The 21,398-nt window shown below is 47.0% G+C and overlaps 1 protein-coding gene across 18 annotated transcripts in view; it reads right to left on the bottom strand.

Annotated features, from left to right (window-relative positions):
• ZFHX3 (zinc finger homeobox 3) overlaps positions 1-21,398 on the bottom strand; it is a 350,144-nt gene that overhangs the window by 15,157 nt on the left and 313,589 nt on the right. For all 18 annotated transcript variants that reach the window (XM_081018497.1, XM_081018496.1, XM_081018494.1 and 15 more), the window contains 4 exons: positions 18,235-18,365; positions 17,716-17,916; positions 6,955-7,057; positions 361-5,865 (listed from right to left, as the gene is read on the bottom strand). In XM_081018497.1, coding sequence (XP_080874623.1) covers positions 361-5,865; positions 6,955-7,057; positions 17,716-17,916; positions 18,235-18,365 — 5,940 coding nt within the window. The remainder of the gene's footprint in view (positions 1-360; positions 5,866-6,954; positions 7,058-17,715; positions 17,917-18,234; positions 18,366-21,398) is intronic.

The raw sequence follows: 21,398 nt of genomic DNA, 5'->3' as shown, positions 1-21,398 counted from the left end.
CAGAGTTCTGGGCTACCAGCAGGGTCCAAGAGCAGAATAAGAATAAAAACAAAAACAAAATAGAATTGGCCTTGGGACTTGGAGGGAGAAATGAGCCTATATTGCTTCCTCGACCCCTGATGACAGTGGTGACTGGTTCTCAAGCAACCAAGAACCATCCACCTGAAACAGGAACCTTGTCATTGCATGCTGAGCACTTGTGCACGAGGTCAGTCAGAAAGTAGATCTGAGGAAGGCCATTTTTGCTTGTAGCAACCCAGAAATTCCTCCAGGGACCCTGTGAGGCTCACAGTGCATCAAAATTCTCCTCCCCAGGACACGTACCAAAGAAGCTGGGGGGGGGATGTAGTGGAAACTCACCTGTGTTTGAGGGAGTGAAGCCAGGCAAGGATGGGCTGTTGAGGCCCGGCAAGAGGACAGGAGGGATGCCCTGAAGTGCTGCTGGGTAGGTGGCAGGAAGGTTCAAAGCCTGCAGAGGGGGGCTGTCAAACATGCCTTGCTGCTGAGCAGCCAGGCCGAGAACTTCATTGGCCTTCTTGATCCGGTCCAGCTCCTGCTGCGCCATCAACTGACGGACAGTCGCTGGGTCAAAGTACTCCTTCTCTTTGTCCAGCTGGCTTCCGATGGTGTCCTTCACTTTGGAAATGTGCTGCTGAGAGAAGATATGGTCACGTACAGACAAGCGGGCACTGTACTTGACACCACACAAAGTGCACTCTGTTTTGGGTCCCTCATAACTTGCTTGGTTAATGCCAAAATGCTTGGCCATACTGAGCTTGGCCTTTTTCTCCTTGGCCCGAGCATTCTGGAACCAGACCTGAACAACTCTCTTTGGCAGCCCAATATCGTTGCCCAGGACCTCACATTCCAGCATGGTTGGAGTCCTGTAGTCATTAAAGCAGGACTTTAGGACCTTCAGCTGGAGGTTCGTCATTTGTGTCCGGAAGCGCTTCTGTCCTGGCCGATCCCCGCTATCTCCAGACTTGCCCGCTGAGCCACTTGTGCCAGGGCTGGGTGAGCAAGGGTCTGCCAGGCTGGAGGTCTCACTGTAGTCCACAGTACCTTCATTGTCATACTCTTTGCTGTAGTAACTGGGAGCTGGGCTGACAAGGCCAGAAGACAGTCTGTCTTCATACTCTGACATTGCTATCATGGCAGCCTTGGTCAGGCCCTCACCTGGCCCTGAGGTGCATTTGGCTTCAGTGGTGATCCCCGTGGCACTGTCATTGTCTGCATTGCCTTCATCCCCCGTGGTGGTGTCTGTGATGGCTGTGTTGACAGAGGAGCAGTCATCGTTGTCCAGCTTGGTGTGGTCAAAGCTCAGATTGACAGAGGACATAGAGGGGCTCTCAAAATCCTCTATCCCCTCTACTTTAATGGAGGAGGGGCTCAGCAGAGTTCGAGGAGAGAGCTCCAGAGACTTGCTCACTGGGGAGAGCGGAATGCCCTGGCTATCACTGCTGGTGAGTGGCAGGTGAGCAAAGCTTGCTCCATCAAAGAGGTCTCCCTTCATCTGGAGCCCTCCATCACAATCTAAAAGCATGGCTGACAAGGTCAAGTTGTACCCTGCCCGCTTGGCTTCATGCCAGTGCCGCGATCGGATGTGTGCTTCCAGGGCTGTTTTGGCTTTGAAGAGGGCCCGGCAAAAAGGGCACCGCCTGTGGGCCTGGGCAGGCCCCACTGCCCGGAACTGCCCCTTGCGCTCCCGGGCCCGAGTGTTCTGGAACCAAACCTGCACCACACGTTTTTTCAAGCCTACCTCATGGGCAATGTGGTCAAGCATCTTTCTGGTAGGGTTGGAATCAAGTAAGTATTTCTGGTAGAGAATTTCCAGCTGTTCTGGGGTGATGGTTGTTCGGAGACGCTTGTCCCTCTGGGGCTCCTCGCCGCCAGTGCTGCTGTCATTCTCGCCAGGACTTGCACTGGCTTTCTCCTCCAACTTTCTCTTCAGTGTGCTCATGGTGGATGTTGGTGTGGAGGGTGAAGTGGCTGAGCTCATGGGCAGCTGGGGGAGCGTCCCAGACAGCAGCTGACTGGCCAGGAGGGGGTTGCTGGGGTCAAAGAGCATGAAAGGCATATCCAAAGTCCTGTCCAGAAACTGGGGGTGGATAAACTGGTTCTGGGCACTCAAGAAGTGGAGCTGCTGATGCTCTTGCCAATGCTCAAAGGAGGGAAATGCCAGTTTGCACTGGTCACATTGGTAGGGGATGAGCTGAGGAGGCATGTTGGCCAGCTGTTGAGGGGTGGATGTGTGAAGGGGCTTGAGGTGTAGGTGAGAGAGTTGTGAGGGGCTAGGACTGGACTGTGGCAGCACAGACTGTGGAGGAGGCTGGACTGATTGCTGTGGGGTGGGTGGGGAGGCCTTTGGGTGTGCTGAACTGGCCTTTGGCTCGCCTGGGTCCTGCTGCTGCTGCTGCACCTCCTGCTTTGGTTGCATTTGCTTCTCTGGAGTTTGGTTTTGCTGCGTACTTGGAGGTTCAGGTTGCTTTGGTTTTTCGTCTGTAGCTTCTGCTTTAGAACTATAGATGGAGAAGTCATCGTCTGCTTCAGCAGTGAGCTGTGGTAGGAAAGCTGAGGAAGAGCAGGCCGTGTTTGCAGAAGACGTGGGGGTGCTGTAGGCCTGGGAAGGCATTGGGGTGCTGCAGGAGGAACTGGTTGGGGTCAGCAGCTCTGCTGCATCCATGGAATCCTCGTTCTGACTGTCATCCTGCCCGTCTTCATCCTCATCCTTGTAGCACAGCTTTTTCTGATGTTTGATCAGGTCAAAGATGCGCTGGAAGACAAGGCTGCACTTCTTGCACTGGTAATTCAAGTTGCTTGTCCGGATGTACCTGTCATTTGTCAGCTCCCGTCGCTCTCCATCCTTCCCTTCCCCCTGATTCTCATAGTTTTTCCTGGCCTTCTGGCGAGCATTCTGAAACCATACCACTATCACACGGGTTGGAAGGTTGAGCAAATTCGAGAGCTGCTCGAATTCATCATCCTTGGGGTAAGCATTGGCATCAAAGAAATCCTGCAGCACTCGGAGTTGGTAGTCAGTAAAGCGAGTCCTGGAAGACCTCTTGCTTCCCCAGTACTCATGCTTTTGAGGCTCTGGAGAGGGTGGTCGAGAATCTACCTTCAGGTCCTCCAGGCTGGTAATTGGAGGATTGCTGAAGTTGTATGGGGAGTCCTTGTTGCGCTGGCGCTCTTTGAAGAGTGTGTTCCGAAACCAGTGCTTGATCACCTTCTGTGGCAGTCCAGACTTGTCTGCCATCTCCTTGATCTGCTCCTCGCTTGGGGAATTGTTGATATCAAAATATTGCCTCAAGACCCGGAGCTGGTCATCTGTGATCCGCGTGCGTGGCCTCTTGTTCTGCTGCTGCTGCTGCAGAAGGCCTGGGTTGAGCTGGTGTTGGTACAGCTGGGCCAGGTCTGCAGGCAAAGCATCCACGGGGCCAAGCTGCGGCGGCAACTGGGCAGGCAAGGTTTGCAAAGGCATGGTCTGCATCATCAGGGGAGAGAAGATGGGCAGCTCCATAGGCATGGAAAGTTGAGTGAGGGGCAGCGATGGCTGGGCTGGTGTAATGGTGGGAGATGTAATGGATGGAGCCGAAGCAGGAATGGTAGGTGTAGAAGGCTGCTGTGGAGGTGGAGCAGGCAGAGGAGGAGGAAGAGGTGGAGGGGGCGGGGGCGGCGGGGGAGGGGGCGGCTCTGGAGTTTGAGGCCGCAGTGGGTACAGCTTGTCGTAGTGTTCACGGTACTGCTTGGCAAACTTTTCCAGCTGCTTGAAGGGGAAGTAATGCTGGTGGACATGTTCTTGGTGGCTCTTCAGGATGAGGACGTTGGAGAAGAATTTCCCACATGACTCACATTCCAACTTTTCCAAGTTGTCACCCTGCTCTGTCTTCCCAGCCTTCTTCTGCACCTTCTGCTTGTTCTCATTGTATTGAATGACCAACTCAAAACCAAAGTTTTCCAGCAAGGCTTTTGTGGCATTCCCACGTGCATCTGATGCGATACGAGGAGGAAACATAGAAGGTTCTCCAGGGCCCGATCCTGTCCCTGCTGACTCTGGCTTGTCTTTGGACTTCAGGGTGTCAGGCAGGTGCTCTTTAGAGATGGAGGTGCCATCCCCCTTTTCAAAGCTCTCCTGTTCCCTTTGGACTTCCTTCTCCTTCCCAAAAGCCTTGCTCTTCTTCTCTGAGTGTTGGCTCTGCTGGAGGAGAACACAATGAGGCGGCTGTGACAGCTGACCTTGAGGCAGCTGCTGCTGTGGCGGCTGCTGCAGGAGTGGTGGGTGGCCTGGCTGGGGGAGCTGCACCTTCAAGTCGTCCAGAAGGCTAGGTCCGGTCCCAGTCAATGTCAGCGTGCTGCTGGTGACAGGCAAACTCACTTCGGGGTTCAGCTGGAACTCGGCACTGGGAATGTAGAAGGGGAAGAGAAGGTGCTGCTGCTGCTGGAGCTGGAGGAGGGTCTCTGTGGTCATCGGGAAGTGGGGCAGGAGAGCAGGGTTGAAGAGCTGTGACTGGATGAGAGCAGCTTGTTGCTGGAGCTCTTGCTGGAGCTGCGCCTGTACTTGCGCCTGTGCCTGTGCCAAGGTGTGCGCTTGATGCTGCTGTTGCTGTTGCTGCTGCCGTGAAGCAATCATGTCAGCCAGTTTCTTACGGTTCACCTCTTTGGGCTCAGAGGGGCTTGCAGCAGCTGCCAGGGTGGAGCTGGTACTGATGGGGTTGCTGAGAGAAGGGATCCCAGTGCTCTCGCAAGAGACCTGGCTGAGCAGACTAGAGACGGGAGCTGTGCTGGCAGTGCTTGTGTTTGTCATGGCAAAGGAGGTGGTGGTGGTTGTGCTGATAGGGCTGGGTGTGGAAGAGCCCAGAGAGACGCTGCTGCTGCTGCCACAACTGCCACCAGCAGCTCCATTGCTGTTGCTGCTGCCACTGCTACCCCCTGCAGCCTCCAGTTTGGCAGCTCGTGCCTTGGTCTGATGTAGGACGGACCGCATGTGGATCTCTAAGGTGGAGCTCTGGCTATAGGCCACGCTGCAAGTGCTGCACTTGAAGGGCTTGTTGTCGGGGCTGCTGGTGGGCTCCGGCTGGCCAGAGGTGGACTCTTGGAGGGCTCGTTTCAGCTTGTGCAGGTGAGAGACTGAATTGTAGTGGACCAAAAGGATGTTTTTCTGTGTGAAGGATTCTTTGCAAACTGTGCACTTGTATGGGCGGGATGGGTCCAGGAACTTCTCCATGGTGAAGTTTGGGCCCTTTCGGAAGGGGAGAGCTCGTTTTGGTTCTGAGCCAGAGTCTTCCTGTACAGACCCAGAGTCACTTCCTGTGGGACTCTGCTTGTCCTCTAGGTCACTCTCCTCCTCTTTGTCTTCCTCTACTATGACAGTGTGGTCTTCAGCCAGAGAAGGGTCACCCATGGCCAGGAGGTCCCCGTTGACCAGAAGCCCACCGTACAGTTGCTGGATGTCAGCTTCACTCAGTTCCAGGTGACTTGTCTCCAGGTGCTTCTTGAGGGCTTGAAAAGTGCGGAAGCTGCGTTGGCAAAGGCAACACATAGTAGCTGCCCGGATGACATGGTACTGGGAGTGCAGCTGGAGCTTCTCGATTGTTTTGAAGGCCAGGCTGCATTGGTTGCAGCGGTATTTGTAAACGTGACGGTCAGAGACAGGCAACTGGGGCCGCTTAGTGTGGACCTCATTGAAATGCGCTTGCAGGGCAGTGGAGCTTTTGAACACCTGGCTGCAGCCCTTCTTCCAGCACAGAAATCCAGCATCATCCCTGGCAGAGGTCTGGTCAGGCGGAGCAGGCTTTGGTTCTGCCCCACGCTCCCCTATGTTCTCAGAAGGCAGTAGCAGGCCTTTGCCTAAGTCCTCTGAAGTCTCTGTGGAGAAAGAAACAAAGAGGAGACCATGAGAGCCCTTGTCAGCCATAGACACATCCTCTGGGCTATTTAAGGATTCAACAGCTATATGCTATTCATCTGGACATGTTGGGACCTCTCACCAGACTCTTCTCAAATGGATCAAGGGTGAGCGCCCAAACCTTCTCCTTTTCTCACCAGAAGAACAAGATGCTCTCCTTCATGCTATCCTCTGTCTTGGCTCTGCCTTCACATGAGCCTCTCTCTTCCCACTCAAAGCTCAGGCCTCACCCACTTCTGCTGCCTTTATGCACACACTATGAATGTGTGGTGCTTCTTCAACAGCGTTCTATAATGCATGGCACCAAACTGGCAGAATGTAACACCTAGTAATATGTCAACCATACTGCAATTAAGACTGCTGGAAAGGGGCATGAGGGAGAAGGAGAGCAAGAAGGGCATTCCAGGTCATTTTTCATTGTGTGTGGGAAAACACAAATATGTTCCCGGTTAGATGATGGAGATCTGAATGCACTAAAAGCTCCCCTCCCAACATACACCCAGAGGCGACCTTTGCTAAACTTTCATAATATGGTGTTCTGTACAAGGCCAAAATTTGGTGCTCCCAAATGGAACCTCGATTTTGCACCCCCTAGGCTTGATGCCCTGTGCAGGGAACCACCTGACCCCCTAAATATGGCACTGATACACCCTTGGTCATGCACCAGACTCACAGAGTTCCGCCTGCCTTTGGCTCAAGCACCAGAAACTCAATTTGGGCCTGTAGACCACAGAAAGACTCGCCTCTCCCCCTAATGCCTCAACAAATGAAATGGATTTGTAAAAATGTTACATGGAAAAAAAATACACGAGGCATTACACTTCTGTAAAACAAGAAAATCCTTAATAAAAAATGAAATAACGGGGGGGGGGGGGGAGAGAAAGACTCGCCTCTGCTGCCAAACAGGCTAAGTATCATCACCCACTCAGAGTCCCAAACAGAAGGTGCAGAAGAGCTCAAACATGCCAAGAGTCACTTCTAGACTCTGGAGCATTTGAAAACCCTGAGGAAAAAGTGCCTCCAACTGAGCAATTAAAGTCGGTACTGACCAGGCTGCTTGGCTGACTCATCCGTGCTGGTGTTCCCATCTCGATCTGGTGTTGCAGCTGGAAGAAACATACTGCTAGGCATCATAACCTCTGGGGTTGTCACCTGTAGATAACCAAAAGAGAAGCAAAGAGGCAAAAATGTCTTTAAAACTTTTAATATGTTGTCAGTCTTGAGCCCCTACACAGACTGGTGTTCAAATCAGCCCAAAATGTTCCCACTGTTACATTTTGGCCATAATTAGGGGCACATTTTCAAAGAATAGTATTATTAATATTTTCCTTTATGCTCAGCTCAGTCTTTGATCATTGATAATGTTTTGTCATAGCTGTGAAAGTTCTTATGCAACTGATTAGGTAGGTATGTTGAAAGGCCCATCTTAAGTGGCTGAAAAAGTAAGGAAGCTCTTAATTAAACCACATATTGGAAACCTCACTGCAGTTTTGAACCAGGAAGGGCTGTAGTAGCACTATTTTCAAAATGGCTTAATACAAAAAAAGGAGGAGCTAGAAAAGGAAAGAGAGATGTGTCAAGGAGGCAGGAGAAAGATAAATGGAGGGGACAGCAGATTGTCTTTGGCAGGCAAAGAAGAAGCTTCAGCCTCCCTTTCTGCACATCAACAGAAAAAGCAGCAACAGCACAGCCCTCCTCTTCACTTGGGCTCAAAGAACAAGCAAGATCTCTTGATAGCAAAGGCCAGAAGGTCAACGTTGAGGAAAACACACAGCCATCCACATTTGTTATGGCTGAAAAGAATACAATGAACTGAATAGGCACCCATAAATGATGATAAAAAAGGGTCTACGTTAGGAGCAAATGTAGGTCCCTACACAGGCATGCAAAGATCATCATGTACTCTTGAAAATATTGGCTGTCGCATGCTGATGATGAAGTTGAGATCATAGCTGGGATGGCCACAATGGTTGCCTTCTGATGATGCACCTCTGCAGAAGGGAAGCTGTGCTAATTTCTAGCAGCAGCCATCTCCGGTTGTTTGGCGGACAGCAGTGCCTTTGCTGGGCCTGAGCCGGCAGCATCAGTGGCACACATACAAGACGGCACTCAAAAGCAAACGTTACCAGAATGGACAGCAGCCATTTTGCTCACTCAGACAAGAGGCTACAGCGGTGATGGGAATAAGCAGATCCAGAGTTAGAAATCATTATCTATGGGCTTGGAAAATAAAATAATAGGCACCATTATGCCATTAAATAAATCTATGCAGCAACCATATTTAAAGTCACTAAGTAAAGTTCTCCCATGTCCAATTACATTTAGTATTTATTTCATTTAGCAAAATTTTTATACTGCTTAATAAAAAACAATCTCCAAGTGGTTTATATAAACATGTAACGAAGTCAATAAAAATAGCAATTAAACCAACTTTAAAAGCAGAAGATAACAAAATAAACAAAATATAGGTAAAACGTTAGAGCTTTTAAAAACAAAACAAATAAACATAATTAAATTATATGTCTTTGTAGACTTGCTTAAAGGTTTTTTTTTTTTAACCAGTACAATCAAAGCACCTGGCTCATATTAATATTGTAGGCTGACTCCAATAGATGATGATGATGACTATTCAGTATATTTATATCTCGCCTTTCTTACAGGATATCAATTATAAAATAAAATACATAATAATATCATGGCTCGGAGAAGCAGAGTCTCTTTAAGGAAAGGCTGCTAAAACGTTCAACTTTTTAGTTTTTTGGGGGGAAGATGACTAATCACAAGTGGTATGATAGGGGTAATGAATGATAGGGTGGGGAACCTCCTCCACCCGCCAAAAAATTCTAGAAATCTGGGTCATACTCTCAAGTTGATTGGCAATAGGTCCCAAACTGACACCAATGAAGTATTTCTTCAAAGAACACCTACTGAGCTGAAGGAATTCACAGCCTCACGATGTAGCAATGTTTCCTTCTTTGATGGCTTTTTAAAAAGCATTAAATGAATTCATGAGCGGGATATAATACTAAAAGGAAAGGGAGTTCATGATGGCTGAGAGTTTGTTAAGAGGGAGATAGTAAAAGCACAACGTCAGGCAATACCAATGAGACGGAAACATGGAAGGTGCCTAAAGAAGCCAGGGTGGCTATCTAAAGAACTTTTAACTGAGTTAAGATTAAAAAAGGATGTGCACAAAAAATGGAAAAGGGGGGAAACCACCAAAGAGGAATTCAAACAAATAGCCAGCACGTGTAGACACAAAGTCAGAAAAGCTAAAACACAGAATGAACTCAGGCTTGCTAGAGAGGTTAAAAGCAACAAAAAAGGCTTTTATGGGTATGTTCGTAGCAAAAGGAAGAACAAAGAAACAGTGGGGTCACTCAGAGGAGAAGATGGTGAAATGCAAACAGGGGACACAGAAAGGGCTGAACTCCTCAATGCCTTCTTTGCCTCAGTCTTCTCCGATAAAGAAAACAATGCCCGACCTGAAGAATTTGGAGCAAATGATTCAGCAGAGGAAACACAGCCCAGAATAACTAAGGAGATAGTACAAGAATACTTGGCTAGTTTAGATGTATTCAAGTCTCCAGGGCCAGATGAACTGCATCCAAGAGTATTAAAAGAACTGGCAGATGTGATCTCAGAACCACTGGCAGTCATCTTTGAGAATTCCTGGAGAACAGGCGAAGTCCCGGCAGACTGGAGGAGGGCAAATGTTGTCCCTATTTTCAAAAAGGGGAAAAGAGAGGACCCAAATAATTACCGCCCAGTCAGTCTGACATCAATACCAGGGAAGATTCTGGAGCAGATCATTAAGCAAACAGTCTGTGAGCACCTAGAAAGGAATGCTGTGATCACCAATAGTCAGCATGGATTTCTGAAAAATAAGTCATGTCAGACTAACCTGATCTCGTTTTTTGACAGAATTACAAGCCTGGTAGATGAAGGGAACACAGTGGATGTAGCCTACCTTGATTTCAGCAAGGCATTTGACAAGGTGCCTCATGATATTCTTGTAAAGAAGCTGGTAAAATGCGGTCTTGACTATGCTACCACTCAGTGGATTTGTAACTGGCTGACTGACCGAACCCAAAGGGTGCTCATCAATGGTTCCTCTTCATCCTGGAGAAGAGTGACTAGTGGGGTGCCACAGGGTTATGTCTTGGGCCCGGTCTTATTCAACATCTTTATCAACGACTTGGATGATGGACTCAAGGGCATCCTGATCAAATTTGCAGATGACACCAAACTGGGAGGGGTGGCTAACACCCCAGAGGACAGGATCACACTTCAAAACGACCTTGACAGATTAGAGAACTGGGCCAAAACAAACAAGGTGAATTTTAACAGGGAGAAATGTAAAGTATTGCACTTGGGCAAAAAAAATGAGAGGCACAAATACAAGATGGGTGACACCTGGCTTGAGAGCAGTACATGTGAAAAGGATCTAGGAGTCTTGGTTGACCACAAACTTGACATGAGCCAACAGTGTGACGCGGTAGCTAAAAAAGCCAATGCAATTCTGGGCTGCATCAATAGGAGTATAGCATCTAGATCAAGGGAAGTAATAGTCCCACTGTATTCTGCTCTGGTCAGACCTCACCTGGAGTACTGTGTCCAGTTCTGGGCACCACAGTTCAAGAAGGACACTGACAAACTGGAACGTGTCCAGAGGAGGGCAACCAAAATGGTCAAAGGCCTGGAAACGATGCTTTATGAGGAACGGCTAAGGGAGCTGGGCATGTTTAGCCTGGAGAAGAGGAGGTTAAGGGGTGATATGATAGCCATGTTCAAATATATAAAAGGATGTCACATAGAGGAGGGAGAAAGGTTGTTTTCTGCTGCTCCAGAGAAGCGGACACGGAGCAATGGATCCAAACTACAAGAAAGAAGATTCCACCTAAACATTAGGAAGAACTTCCTGACAGTAAGAGCTGTTCGACAGTGGAATTTGCTGCCAAGGAGTGTGGTGGAGTCTCCTTCTTTGGAGGTCTTTAAGCAGAGGCTTGACAACCATATGTCAGGAATGCTCTGATGGTGTTTCCTGCTTGGCAGGGGGTTGGACTCGATGGCCCTTGTGGTCTCTTCCAACTCTATGATTCTATGATTCTATGTGTCTGTATGTCTGTCCATGGTGGTGGTTGAGAGGAAGCAGAAAACTAAAGGGTGGCAATGAACAAGGGATGGCTGCTGCCTACTCCCGAGGCTGCTTCAAGTTCCTACAGGCAACTAGCTGGAAAAAGAATTATGGGAAGATGGCCGGTGTCCTGAACCCTTACAAGTGAGCAGAAGCAAAGCTGATGTATGAAATTATTTAATATATGGTATAAAGACAATTTAAAAACAGACAATATGTATTTATTTGTTTTCAAAGTAGAAACATACATATTGTCTCTTTTCATCTTTTGACCTTCTATTAAATCATTTCATACATCAGATTAGTTTTTCCTCATCTGTAAAGTGTCTTTGTTTTTCTATCATCCCAACTTTTTTCATCTTTGACCTGAATGCAAAAGTCCATCCTTGTCTTACTTTATGAAACACACTCCTTCCCGCTCCAAACACACACAATTTAGAAAAATGAGTATGAAAACTATTGGGAACAAGAAACTCCTTGTTTGCTTGAGCACAAAATAAAAGACAGACACAAAGCTGATCCAGTGGAAGACTTTTCCCCCTTTTTGTGAAAAAGCAAGTGCTCTGCTTTACAAAGACTGGCTGATGCCTCAGGGCTCTGACTTGGGCTACACAGGTTACATAGAGACACCCCACTTTTCATTCATTTGTAGAAAGGAGAAAGCTCTAATCCTTGTCTTCAGTGTTTGTTTGTTTGTTTTTGTCTCAAGTACAATTGCCCTAAAGGCCAATATAAAAGGTAAAGGTACCCCTGCCCGTACGGGCCAGTCGTGTCTGACTCTAGGGTTGCGTGCTCATCTCGCTCTAGAGGCCGTGAGCCGGCGCCGTCCGAAGACATTTCCGGGTCACGTGGCCAGCGTGACGAAGCTGCAGCTGGCGAGCCAGCACCAGCGCAGCCCACGGAAACACTGTTTACCTTCCCACTATAAAGCGGTCCCTATTTATCTACTTGCACTTAAGAGTGCTTTTGAACTGCTAGGTGGGCAGGAGCTGGGACCGAACGACGGGAGCTCACCCCGCCGCGGGGATTCGAATCGCCGACCATACGATCGGCAAGTCCTAGGCACTGAGGTTTTACCCACAGCGCCACCCGCGTCCCAATATGCTCTCCCTCAAACTGGTTTCTGTATATTCCTGTTGTAACTGTTCTGCCTATTTGGCTTTGACAACCACTGAAGGGCACTACTAGTATCCACTGACTAGTAATACCCATGGCAAATTCACATAAGTAAATGCCCAATGAGAAGGAGGAGGCTTGGGGCGTACAATTTGGATAAAAAAATTGGCTTCCAGGTGGAAAAATCAAAATTGGAAATAGAACTGTTAGATCCCAAAACTAAGAACTTGTCAAGAATGTATAACTTGCCGTTGAAATGGAATACTCAGGATGAAACGGTTAAATCAACTATGATTAAATGGGCACAAGATGTAGGACATAATATTATGATGGCTGACTGGGAACAGTTATGGACCACAGGTATGAAGTTTACGGCATGTAATGCCCTAAGAGAGAATATAATGAAAATGATCTACAGGTGGTACATGGCACCAGTCAAGCTTGCAAAAATGTATCATTTGCCCGATAATAAATGTTGGAAATGTAAAGAGACTGAAGGCACATTTTTTCACCTTTGGTGGACATGCCCAAGGATTAAGACATTCTGGGAGATGATTTACAATGAAATGAAAAAGGTATTTAAATATACCTTTCTGAAGAAACCAGAGGCCTTTCTCCTGGGCATGGTCGGCCAATTGGTGCCAAAAAAGGATAGAACTTTTTTTATGTATGCCACAACAGCAGCAAGAATACTCATTGCAAAGTATTGGAAGACACAAGATCTACCCACCCGGGAAGAATGGCAGATGAAGGTGATGGACTACATGGAACTGGCGGAAATGACTGGCAGAATCCAAGACCAGGGAGAAGAGTTGGTGGAAGAAGATTGGAAGAAATTTAAAGTTTATTTACAGAAACATTGTAAAATTAAGGAATGTTAGAAGGATGTTGGAATGAAATAATGCGGTTTTAGCAGAAATGCTATAAAGGATTAAGGAAAAATAGATTGCTAAATGGTGAAGGAGGGAAAGTAAAGTTACATTATATTAAGATAAAATAGAGGACAAAAACTGGAAAAGATGGAAAGGATTTGCTGAAATAGCTAATTGAACTAGAATACAAAAAAGGGAGGTGTGAGGAGGTCAAGGAAATAAGCAAATGAAAGATAAGTTATGGGAAGATTCATTGTATTTTTTCTTCCCCCCCTTTTTTCTTGTTTCTTTTTTTATTATTGTGATGTGATGTTTTGTATTTCTTAAATATGCTGTTTTTTAATTTTTTCTTTTTGTAACCCTTTAAAATTCAATAAATATTATTTTTTTTAAAAAAGAGAGAGAGAAGGAGGAGGCGTGGAGTCAGTGGACCTGGGAAGCTGCACAGAGGGCTTTTTCCAGGGATCCTGGCTACACACCATGTAGAGGCCATACAGGAATGAACAAATCCTGTCTCTGGAGGGAGATGGACCAGGAGGCACAACAAGTCCCCTCTAGCATTCCTGTCTATTTTCAAGGTTGCACCATCCCCTATGGAGAGATGGGGGTCAGAGTAGCCCCAAGGGTAGGATTTGAGAGATGAAGGAAGTGGGAAGAGGAAAGACAGCAGAAAGGAACAACAAGTGCCACTCTTAGCACTATCAACAGGACAGGGACTTTCTCTTTCTCTACAGAAATTATGAAAATAATTCAAAAGAAAGTGTGTGGGGGAAAGGCCCAGCGGAGTAGAAAAAGAATAATGTTATCTAACCTAAGTTGCACATTATTACAGCAAATCATGGTCTTTCCCCACAAAACTAGGACGGTAGCCACCCCCACTACAGGACTCAGTACGATGGATCAGTAATTGTTTTCATACACTTTAATTAGAAAAACTGAGATGGCTACAAATAATAATGGAAAGAGAGGCTTTTGCACTTGAAAGGTTGAAGTCAATCAAGTGTGAATGACGGCAAAACCAAAAAGAGAGGGAGGGGGAGAGAGAGAGGGAGAGAGAAAGAGAGAGAGAGAGACACCAATTCATCAAGCGTCTGTTGTCTTGCCGCGTCTTTAATCATAATTCCTGATTGGGATTCAAGAAGGCAGTAAGCAGCGATTCTTTGTCTGCCTTCACCTTCCGTCAATTAACTCTCCCTGAAATATAATCATCAACCTCACGTGCTCCTCTGCATTTCAATCTGCTGCTGCAAGCCAACCAGTTCTTCCTTCCTTCCCACCTTAGGTGTGCTTAACTCATTCCCTTTCTCTAGTGGCATACTGCCCACCCCCCAAGCATTTAAAGGCAGGAGGCTGAGATGGGGAGGGATGCCCCAAGGACCAAAGGGCCCTGTTAAGAATTGACTTGAGCAACACCCCAGGTGTCATATCAGCTCCCTCAAGAACATGCTCCTCAGCAAGCAGTAGTCATGAGTGGAGAGCTACAGATCCTTTTAACAAGGAACACCAGTTCTGCTCAGAAGAGGTGACCAAAGCTGGCTTAACCTTGTTTTGCTCACCAATGGCATCAAGGGATTTATGCCTGGAGGGAGCCAAGTTGGTGGAAAGCAAACCAGTGTGCAGCCCCTTCCTTGTTGCTTCCAAATGGCATGCAAGAGCCTTACTTTCTGCCCGTGGCCCACTTTTGCACTACAGATTGCAGCATTGTGGCATGTCCACCTGCCCCTTCTACTTGACAATCCCCTGTAGTTTAAGCTAACAGTGTGGGTCTGAGCATTGCAAGATCCCAAATGTCAGCTGGTACCCAGCCCAGGTGTTCCCCTATGCCTTCTCCGAAAAGAGACACCACCCTAGGTAGTGAGAGGAACGAAGAAAGAGAGGAATGAAGCCCATTCCTCTACTATCTTCTTGTATCAGACCCCATTGTCAGTTCAGGCACTCCCTGCCCCCTACAACGGCTGGAATCTAATTGGTCCAAAATGAAACCTCCAGCAAGAGTCTGACTGAGAAGACACATTAACATCTCCTCTGTCCGTGCAATGGGGGAGGGGGGAGTTGTACAAGACGAGGTTCCAGAGCCAGACAAAGGAGGCAATTTCCATTACAAAGAATGAGAGGGAGAGCGGGCAGGAGTGTGTGTGCTGGAGAGAAAAGCTTCATTAGGCTCAGAGAGGCAAAGCGATGGCACTATACCAAGGTCACTTCTAATTTAGACCATCTAATTGGCAAACATGGCTCCAAATGGCTATCATCTCACAGGGCTCAGAATTAATGAAGGCCGATTATTTTCATTACCTTCATCCGAGATGGGGAATTAGACGGGGGGGGGGGTGAGAAGAGGGAGAAAAGAGGATGACCGAATGACAGTGGAAGGGAGAGAGAGACACACAATGGGGAGAGGAGAAGATGCAAGTAGGGAGAGAAACAGCACCAGAATGCAACTGGGGAGGAAAGACAGATGAATGATGGAAGGCAAGAAAGAAAAAGAGCTTTTTTACTGCCTTCAGCCCCTCTGATGATTCTGCCAAATCAACACAGTCCTGCGAAAAGTGAATCAGCCACAACACTAAAAGCTGGGGGATAAGTCAGTGCTGAGCACAGAGAAGGCAACACACCATCCCCAATCAGAACTGCAGCAGCAACCTTTGGTCTTCACAACCTCACCCCAACCCCAATTGCTGGTCAGCTGGTGTACAACACCCCTCACATAATTGCCCCACAGACAGTAGTGAAGCACAACAGGCCTCTGACGAAATGGGGAGAGGGCTCCCCTGCTATTGTTGACAGGGAAAGAGGGGGGCACTGTGGAATACCCAGATACACGGCACACCATGATATCAGCAAGTAGCTGTTGCTATGGCAACAGTCATATTAAACATGGCAGGTTCCTGAAAGGCACATGATTAAGTAAGATTAACAGAAGCCTCTCCCAGCCCCAGTGCAAAGGCCAGAGAGGGGCCCTCACAAGAGCTCTGAAGGGACCCTGCCTTTCTAGGAGCAGCATCCTCTTGCCAATCTCTTGGGCAGACTGATGTCAGGAAAAACTCAAGACGACAAGTAGCTGGGGCAAAGATCAGAATGCGCTTTCAAGCAATCATGAGTGACATTCTGGGAGAGCCCTGGAAGCAAAGAGGCTCTTTCATGCCGAGGCTGGGTTAGCAGCAGCAGCAGCAGCTTATGGGATTGGGAGGAGAGCTCTTCTGCTGCCTGGGTAAGGTCGCCCTCAACTGTTTAGAATAGTGCCATCAGTGGGCATGGCGCCTAACAGACACAAACGCAAAGGGACAGGTTTATAATGTGGATTTCAACAAGAGGGAATATGGAGGAATTTGGGGACAGAGTGGATGAAGACACACAAAGACAGTCACATGTACTACTTGGGATTCCCTGTAGTGGTGTATGCACAGTAAGGACCTAAGCCAAACGAGGGAAGGAGAGCCCTGGAAAGCTCTAAAGATAAAGGCAAGACACTTGTGCTGGATATGGTCCTCTGCTGCTGGATTCTGAATAGAGATGAAAGAACTGGTGAGGAAAGGGAAGGCAAAGTCAAGGCAAAGGGCAATCAGAGCAGAATCAGCAAAAGGGACTTAACAGGAAGAGGCAACTTTGTGCAATAGAAAAACTTTGAACAAAAAATGTGTAGGCCATTTAGACAAGACAAAAGAAAGCACCTCATCAGATAATACATAATTAGCATGTGGAATTTCCCACCACAAGATGTGGTAACAGGTGGACACTAAGCTTGGATAGTTTTAAAAAGTGATAAATGCATGGAGGATGCCTCTTCTATTAGGCATGTCAGCAGAATGGAATCCCTATGTTCAGAGGCAGTCTACCTCTGAATACCAGATCTGGAGAAAAGCTCCATGCCCTTCTTGGAGGTTCCAGAGACATCTGGGTGGTCAGTGTCAGAAAGTGGGCTTGGCAATAAAGGACCCCAGTCCTATCCATCAAAGCAGTTCTTCTGGCCTCAGTCCTGTGGGACCAGCTCACTTGCCTGAGGAGCTTAGAAAGCTGTCTTATACCAAGTCACACCATTGGTCCACTGAGTTCAGTATTGTCTATACGAACTAGCAGCAACAACACTCCAGGGTTTCAGGTAAGGAATATTCCCAGGGTTTGAACCTGGGATACCTTCTGCATGTAAGAAAATGTGTTCCCCTGGCCGGTGATGTCACAATAAGCTTCAGCCTTGTCTCCCTGCTGCACCCTACTTGTAGCACACTGTGCTAAAGGAAGGCCTGATTCCTACTTTTGTATTGCTGGCCCCGGTCACTACTCAAGAGGTGGCATTTCAACAGTGCCTGGCATCTGCTTGCCTACTGGCAGGCGTGTTGAATTTGGGCAATTCACTGAAGAGGAGGAGCAGGATCAGGAGGAGGAAGGGAAGAAATAATGCAGGCAAGATGGGCCTTCCTTCTGGGGGCAGGGAACATTTTCCCCATCGAGGGCCACATTTTCTTGGGGGTAATCTGTCACGTCCATCAGTGGGTGGGGTCACCCGCTTTTTCTGTCACCACCACTCTTCATTCTCCCACCTCCCCAGGTGATTGCCAGGGTGGGATGGGTTGGTTTTCCAAGAAGTCAAAACCAATTGCTCGCAGGGGACTTTATTTCCTCCTTGCCTCTTGCCCCCCCTTTCTTTGGCTGAGAGGTGCAGGCTGCCCACCCACAATATAGGGACTCACCGTCAAAATGAGCTTCTCCACACAGTCCGGGGAGACGCTGTGGAGGTGAGTGAGGTGTAGCTGCAGGTGGATCTTGTTGCTGAGCATGTCCTGGCAGAGAGGGCACCGAAGCATTGGCTGGACCGAGTGCTGAGTCATGGCATGGACCCTCAACCGGTTGACATCGGTGTTACTGTACTTGCAATATGGGCACTGATATACCTGGAGGACAAGAAGACATCACAAGCTTTGGCAGAATAAAACCTTGATAAGGTCAGGCTGCAGGACAGGTGTCTTCCTCCACCTTTTTAACACCTTTTGAAACACACTGCCCATTTCCACAGTAAGAATAATCAAAAAAACAATTTCACTATGAACTGCCTTGTGGGCCCAAGTGGATTTAAAAGTTGAATATAAGGAGGGATGGGTGGAAAGGAAGGAAGGAAGGAAGGAAGGAAGGAAGGAAGGAAGGAAGGAAGGAAGGAAGGAAGCTGAGCCATGACTTCGCAGAAGCAAGTGCCAGTTGCTCCAGTGCCTCACCTGCTCCAGCTTGGTCTCATCTGATGTTTTAGGCCATTTGGTGACAGGCGACTCAGAGCTTCTCGGAAAGGAGATACGTTTAGAGGATGCTGGGGACTCTGTCAGCTCTTTTTCAGCTGGGGTAACATGTGCTGCAAAAAAAAGGGGGGAGAGAAACAACTGCATGACTATGTGACATGCAGCTCTGGAAGAACCTGGAGGCAAGAACGGCATCTATGAATTCCTCACAGATGACCAAGCCTCCCATTCTGCACTGCTCCTCAGTTCCGTTCCTTTACACAAACATGCTCTGAATCTTCATTCTGAATTACTTTTGAAGCTTTGGGCTGCAAATCAACATCAACATCAACATCAACATCAACATCATCATCATCATCATCATCATCATCTTCAAAATCGGGTCAGTGCCTGCATGCCAGGTATGTGCTACAGTTGTGGAAAACCTGAAACCAGCATGAACTGGATTACCTGAAGATCCCTGAATAAACCTGTATAAGCCCTTAGATCACCTGGGGAAATTCTACTTATGGTACCGCACCCTGAGAATATCATAGGGCAGTGATCCAAAAAGGGCCATTTGGCCCAGGCTTTCTAGGCACTTTTTTTTTTACTTGAATCCCCTCAAATTCCTATTTGTGTACTACTGTTTTGTGAGTTTTATGCTGCATTTTTGTTTTAATGATATGGTTCGTTGGAGATTTTAAATTTATAAGTGCTTTGTAAATGCTTTTAAATGAATAAAATAAAATATGTGCTGGTTGGTGTGTTCTCCCTGCAGTTCCCCTGCAACATTCTAATCTCCCCACTGTTTTTTTAGGGAGAGAAAAATGTCTCAAAAAATGTCCCTTTCCACTTTGACTAAGAACCATTTTCCTTCCATGGACCAATGCAGCCAGACTGTGGGTGAGCCCAGCTGAGTCACACATGCTACAACTTTACTCTTCAGTCACCCCTGCATGCTCCATGCCAATAATCACTCTCCAAGCCTGATTCCAGGATAACACTGGTGTCCATTAGTGCTTTTGGAATTACTCTGGTGAATGAACACAGGCAGACAACATAGCAAAGCTAAAATTCGACATGGATTTCTAATGCAATTTGAGTCAACAAAGGCAAGGGCATGGCAGACTCCCCATGTAGTTGGGATGGTGGGGGGGGGGGGTACACAAGACAATCACATCATCTACCTCACATTGCATCAAACATGCACATAACACCAGTGCTCAAAAGCTTGCACCAGCTGCCCACACGCTACTGGGCCAGCTTCAATGTTCTTATGTCAGTTTACAAGGCCCATAATAACTTGGGCCCAGGATACCCCAGGGACCACATGATCCCTTATGTTCTCACTCAATCTCTGATGTCTTTGGGGGAGCCACATAGCCCCCCATGGTGTGGATGCATGGGTCATAACCACAAGGAGCAATGCATTCATTATTGTGGGTTCAATTATTGTGGGTTCAGTTTTGATATCACCATTGAGATCAGACAGGCCCCTTCCCCGTTGAACTTCCAGGACTTATGGAAGACTTTCCCCCCAGCAGGCTTGAATTCTTATTTTATACTTTTAAACTCCTTTTTAGTCTCCTGTACACTGCTCAGAGAAGACTCTGATTACGCGGTATACAAATGGTTGAAATAAAAAATAAATACCTCCTGCTGCAATTTAGAGATAGGCACGCAGGCTTTCATAGATGCCAAGATAAGCTCCCTCATCATTTCCTCTCTCTGTCTCTTTCAAACATAGCAAAACTGGCCAGACTGGTCACACATACCCATAGAAACACCAGAAAGGCAGAATGAACGCCATTCTGGTGTGTTCCAGGAAGTTGATGCTCTTCCCAGAATGCCCGCCTTATGACCTTTGAACTCTGTACCCTGGAGCACATAAATCTGCAGGGCATCTATTATTTAAAAACTACAAGGACAAGCATATTACACCTAGCCCCCCTGAACACACACATTCAGAACAGTACTTTAATCTGTCTCGAATCGACTTCAAACCCATTTCACCCTTAATGGGAGTTATTCATTTTCACTTGAAAGGTAATATATGACAGCTGGATATTTAACATGATGGATTGGCTGCCGATTAACTAAGCGGTTTAACGCTTCTGGCTTGCTCCCCCCCAGCCCCCCCTAAAGATGCACGAAGATTCTGACGGGGGAATTTGTTCAAAAGCCACAAAAGAGGACCCTGCACAAAGTTAAGTAGGCCTGAAACCAAGGCTCCCAAAGGCACCACTGAGTTACCCCATTGCTCCTCCAACCAGATAAGGGAACTAGGGCTCTTCCACAACTATGCCAACATTTTACACACACACACACCACCCCCAAATAAGCCTGACTCCTACTGCCTTAACCACTATCACCATCCCTGTTAGCAAGGGAGGCAGGGTGAAGCCATTTGCAGAAGCAGGACACCTTCGAGCTAAGGATAGGGGCAATAGAGGAACAAAGGTTACAGGCAGGAATATATCAGGATATACATTGCTGGGCTGTTACTGCTACAATAATTGCATATATTATAAAATACAGAAGTGCACACTATATTTCATTAGACTTCTGATGAGAAGTTATTTCATCAAGTCTACTCAGTCATAATTCTGCAATCTAGGTTGGTTTTAAAAGATTTACTGATTTTATCTGAGATTTTTAAAAGCAATACTTTAAAATGTTTTTTTGCAATTTTAGATGTGATTTATTGATAATGTTATCGATATTATATTTCTACTATTTATTATATTACAGAGTTTAGTGATTAAGTGACTTGTAAATCTTTCTAAAAGGAAAGAAAGAAATGGGTTATAATGTTAACCATGTTTCGTGTATTTTAATGACATGCTGTTTGTTAAGGATATTGGAAAAGCTTTTGGGGTTATGATGCAACAAAAAGTGGTCTATGAGCACAATAAATCAATAAATAATATGTAAGATCAGAGAGTTTGGGCACAGTAAGCCCAATGCGTTTGTGGTGGATCTAGAAAAATAGAGGAAGCTAGGATGGTGGTGTAAGATGTATGTATAGCTGAACAAGTCTGTGCTCCAAGTTCTGGACAGAAGTAAAGAGGATAAAAGCTGAGACATGGCTGTTGTGACCAAGACATGAGCCAGAGTTAGATTTCTCACCAAGAAGGCAGAGAAAAAGGGGCACATTTGTGTGA

The sequence above is a fragment of the Podarcis pityusensis genome (assembly GCF_964106645.2).
Source record: "Podarcis pityusensis genome assembly, chromosome: 8".
In the NCBI taxonomy this organism is placed as follows: Eukaryota; Metazoa; Chordata; class Lepidosauria; order Squamata; family Lacertidae; genus Podarcis; species Podarcis pityusensis.
The sequence above is the reverse complement of the archived record's forward strand: the minus strand, read 5'-3'. Positions and strand labels throughout refer to the sequence as shown.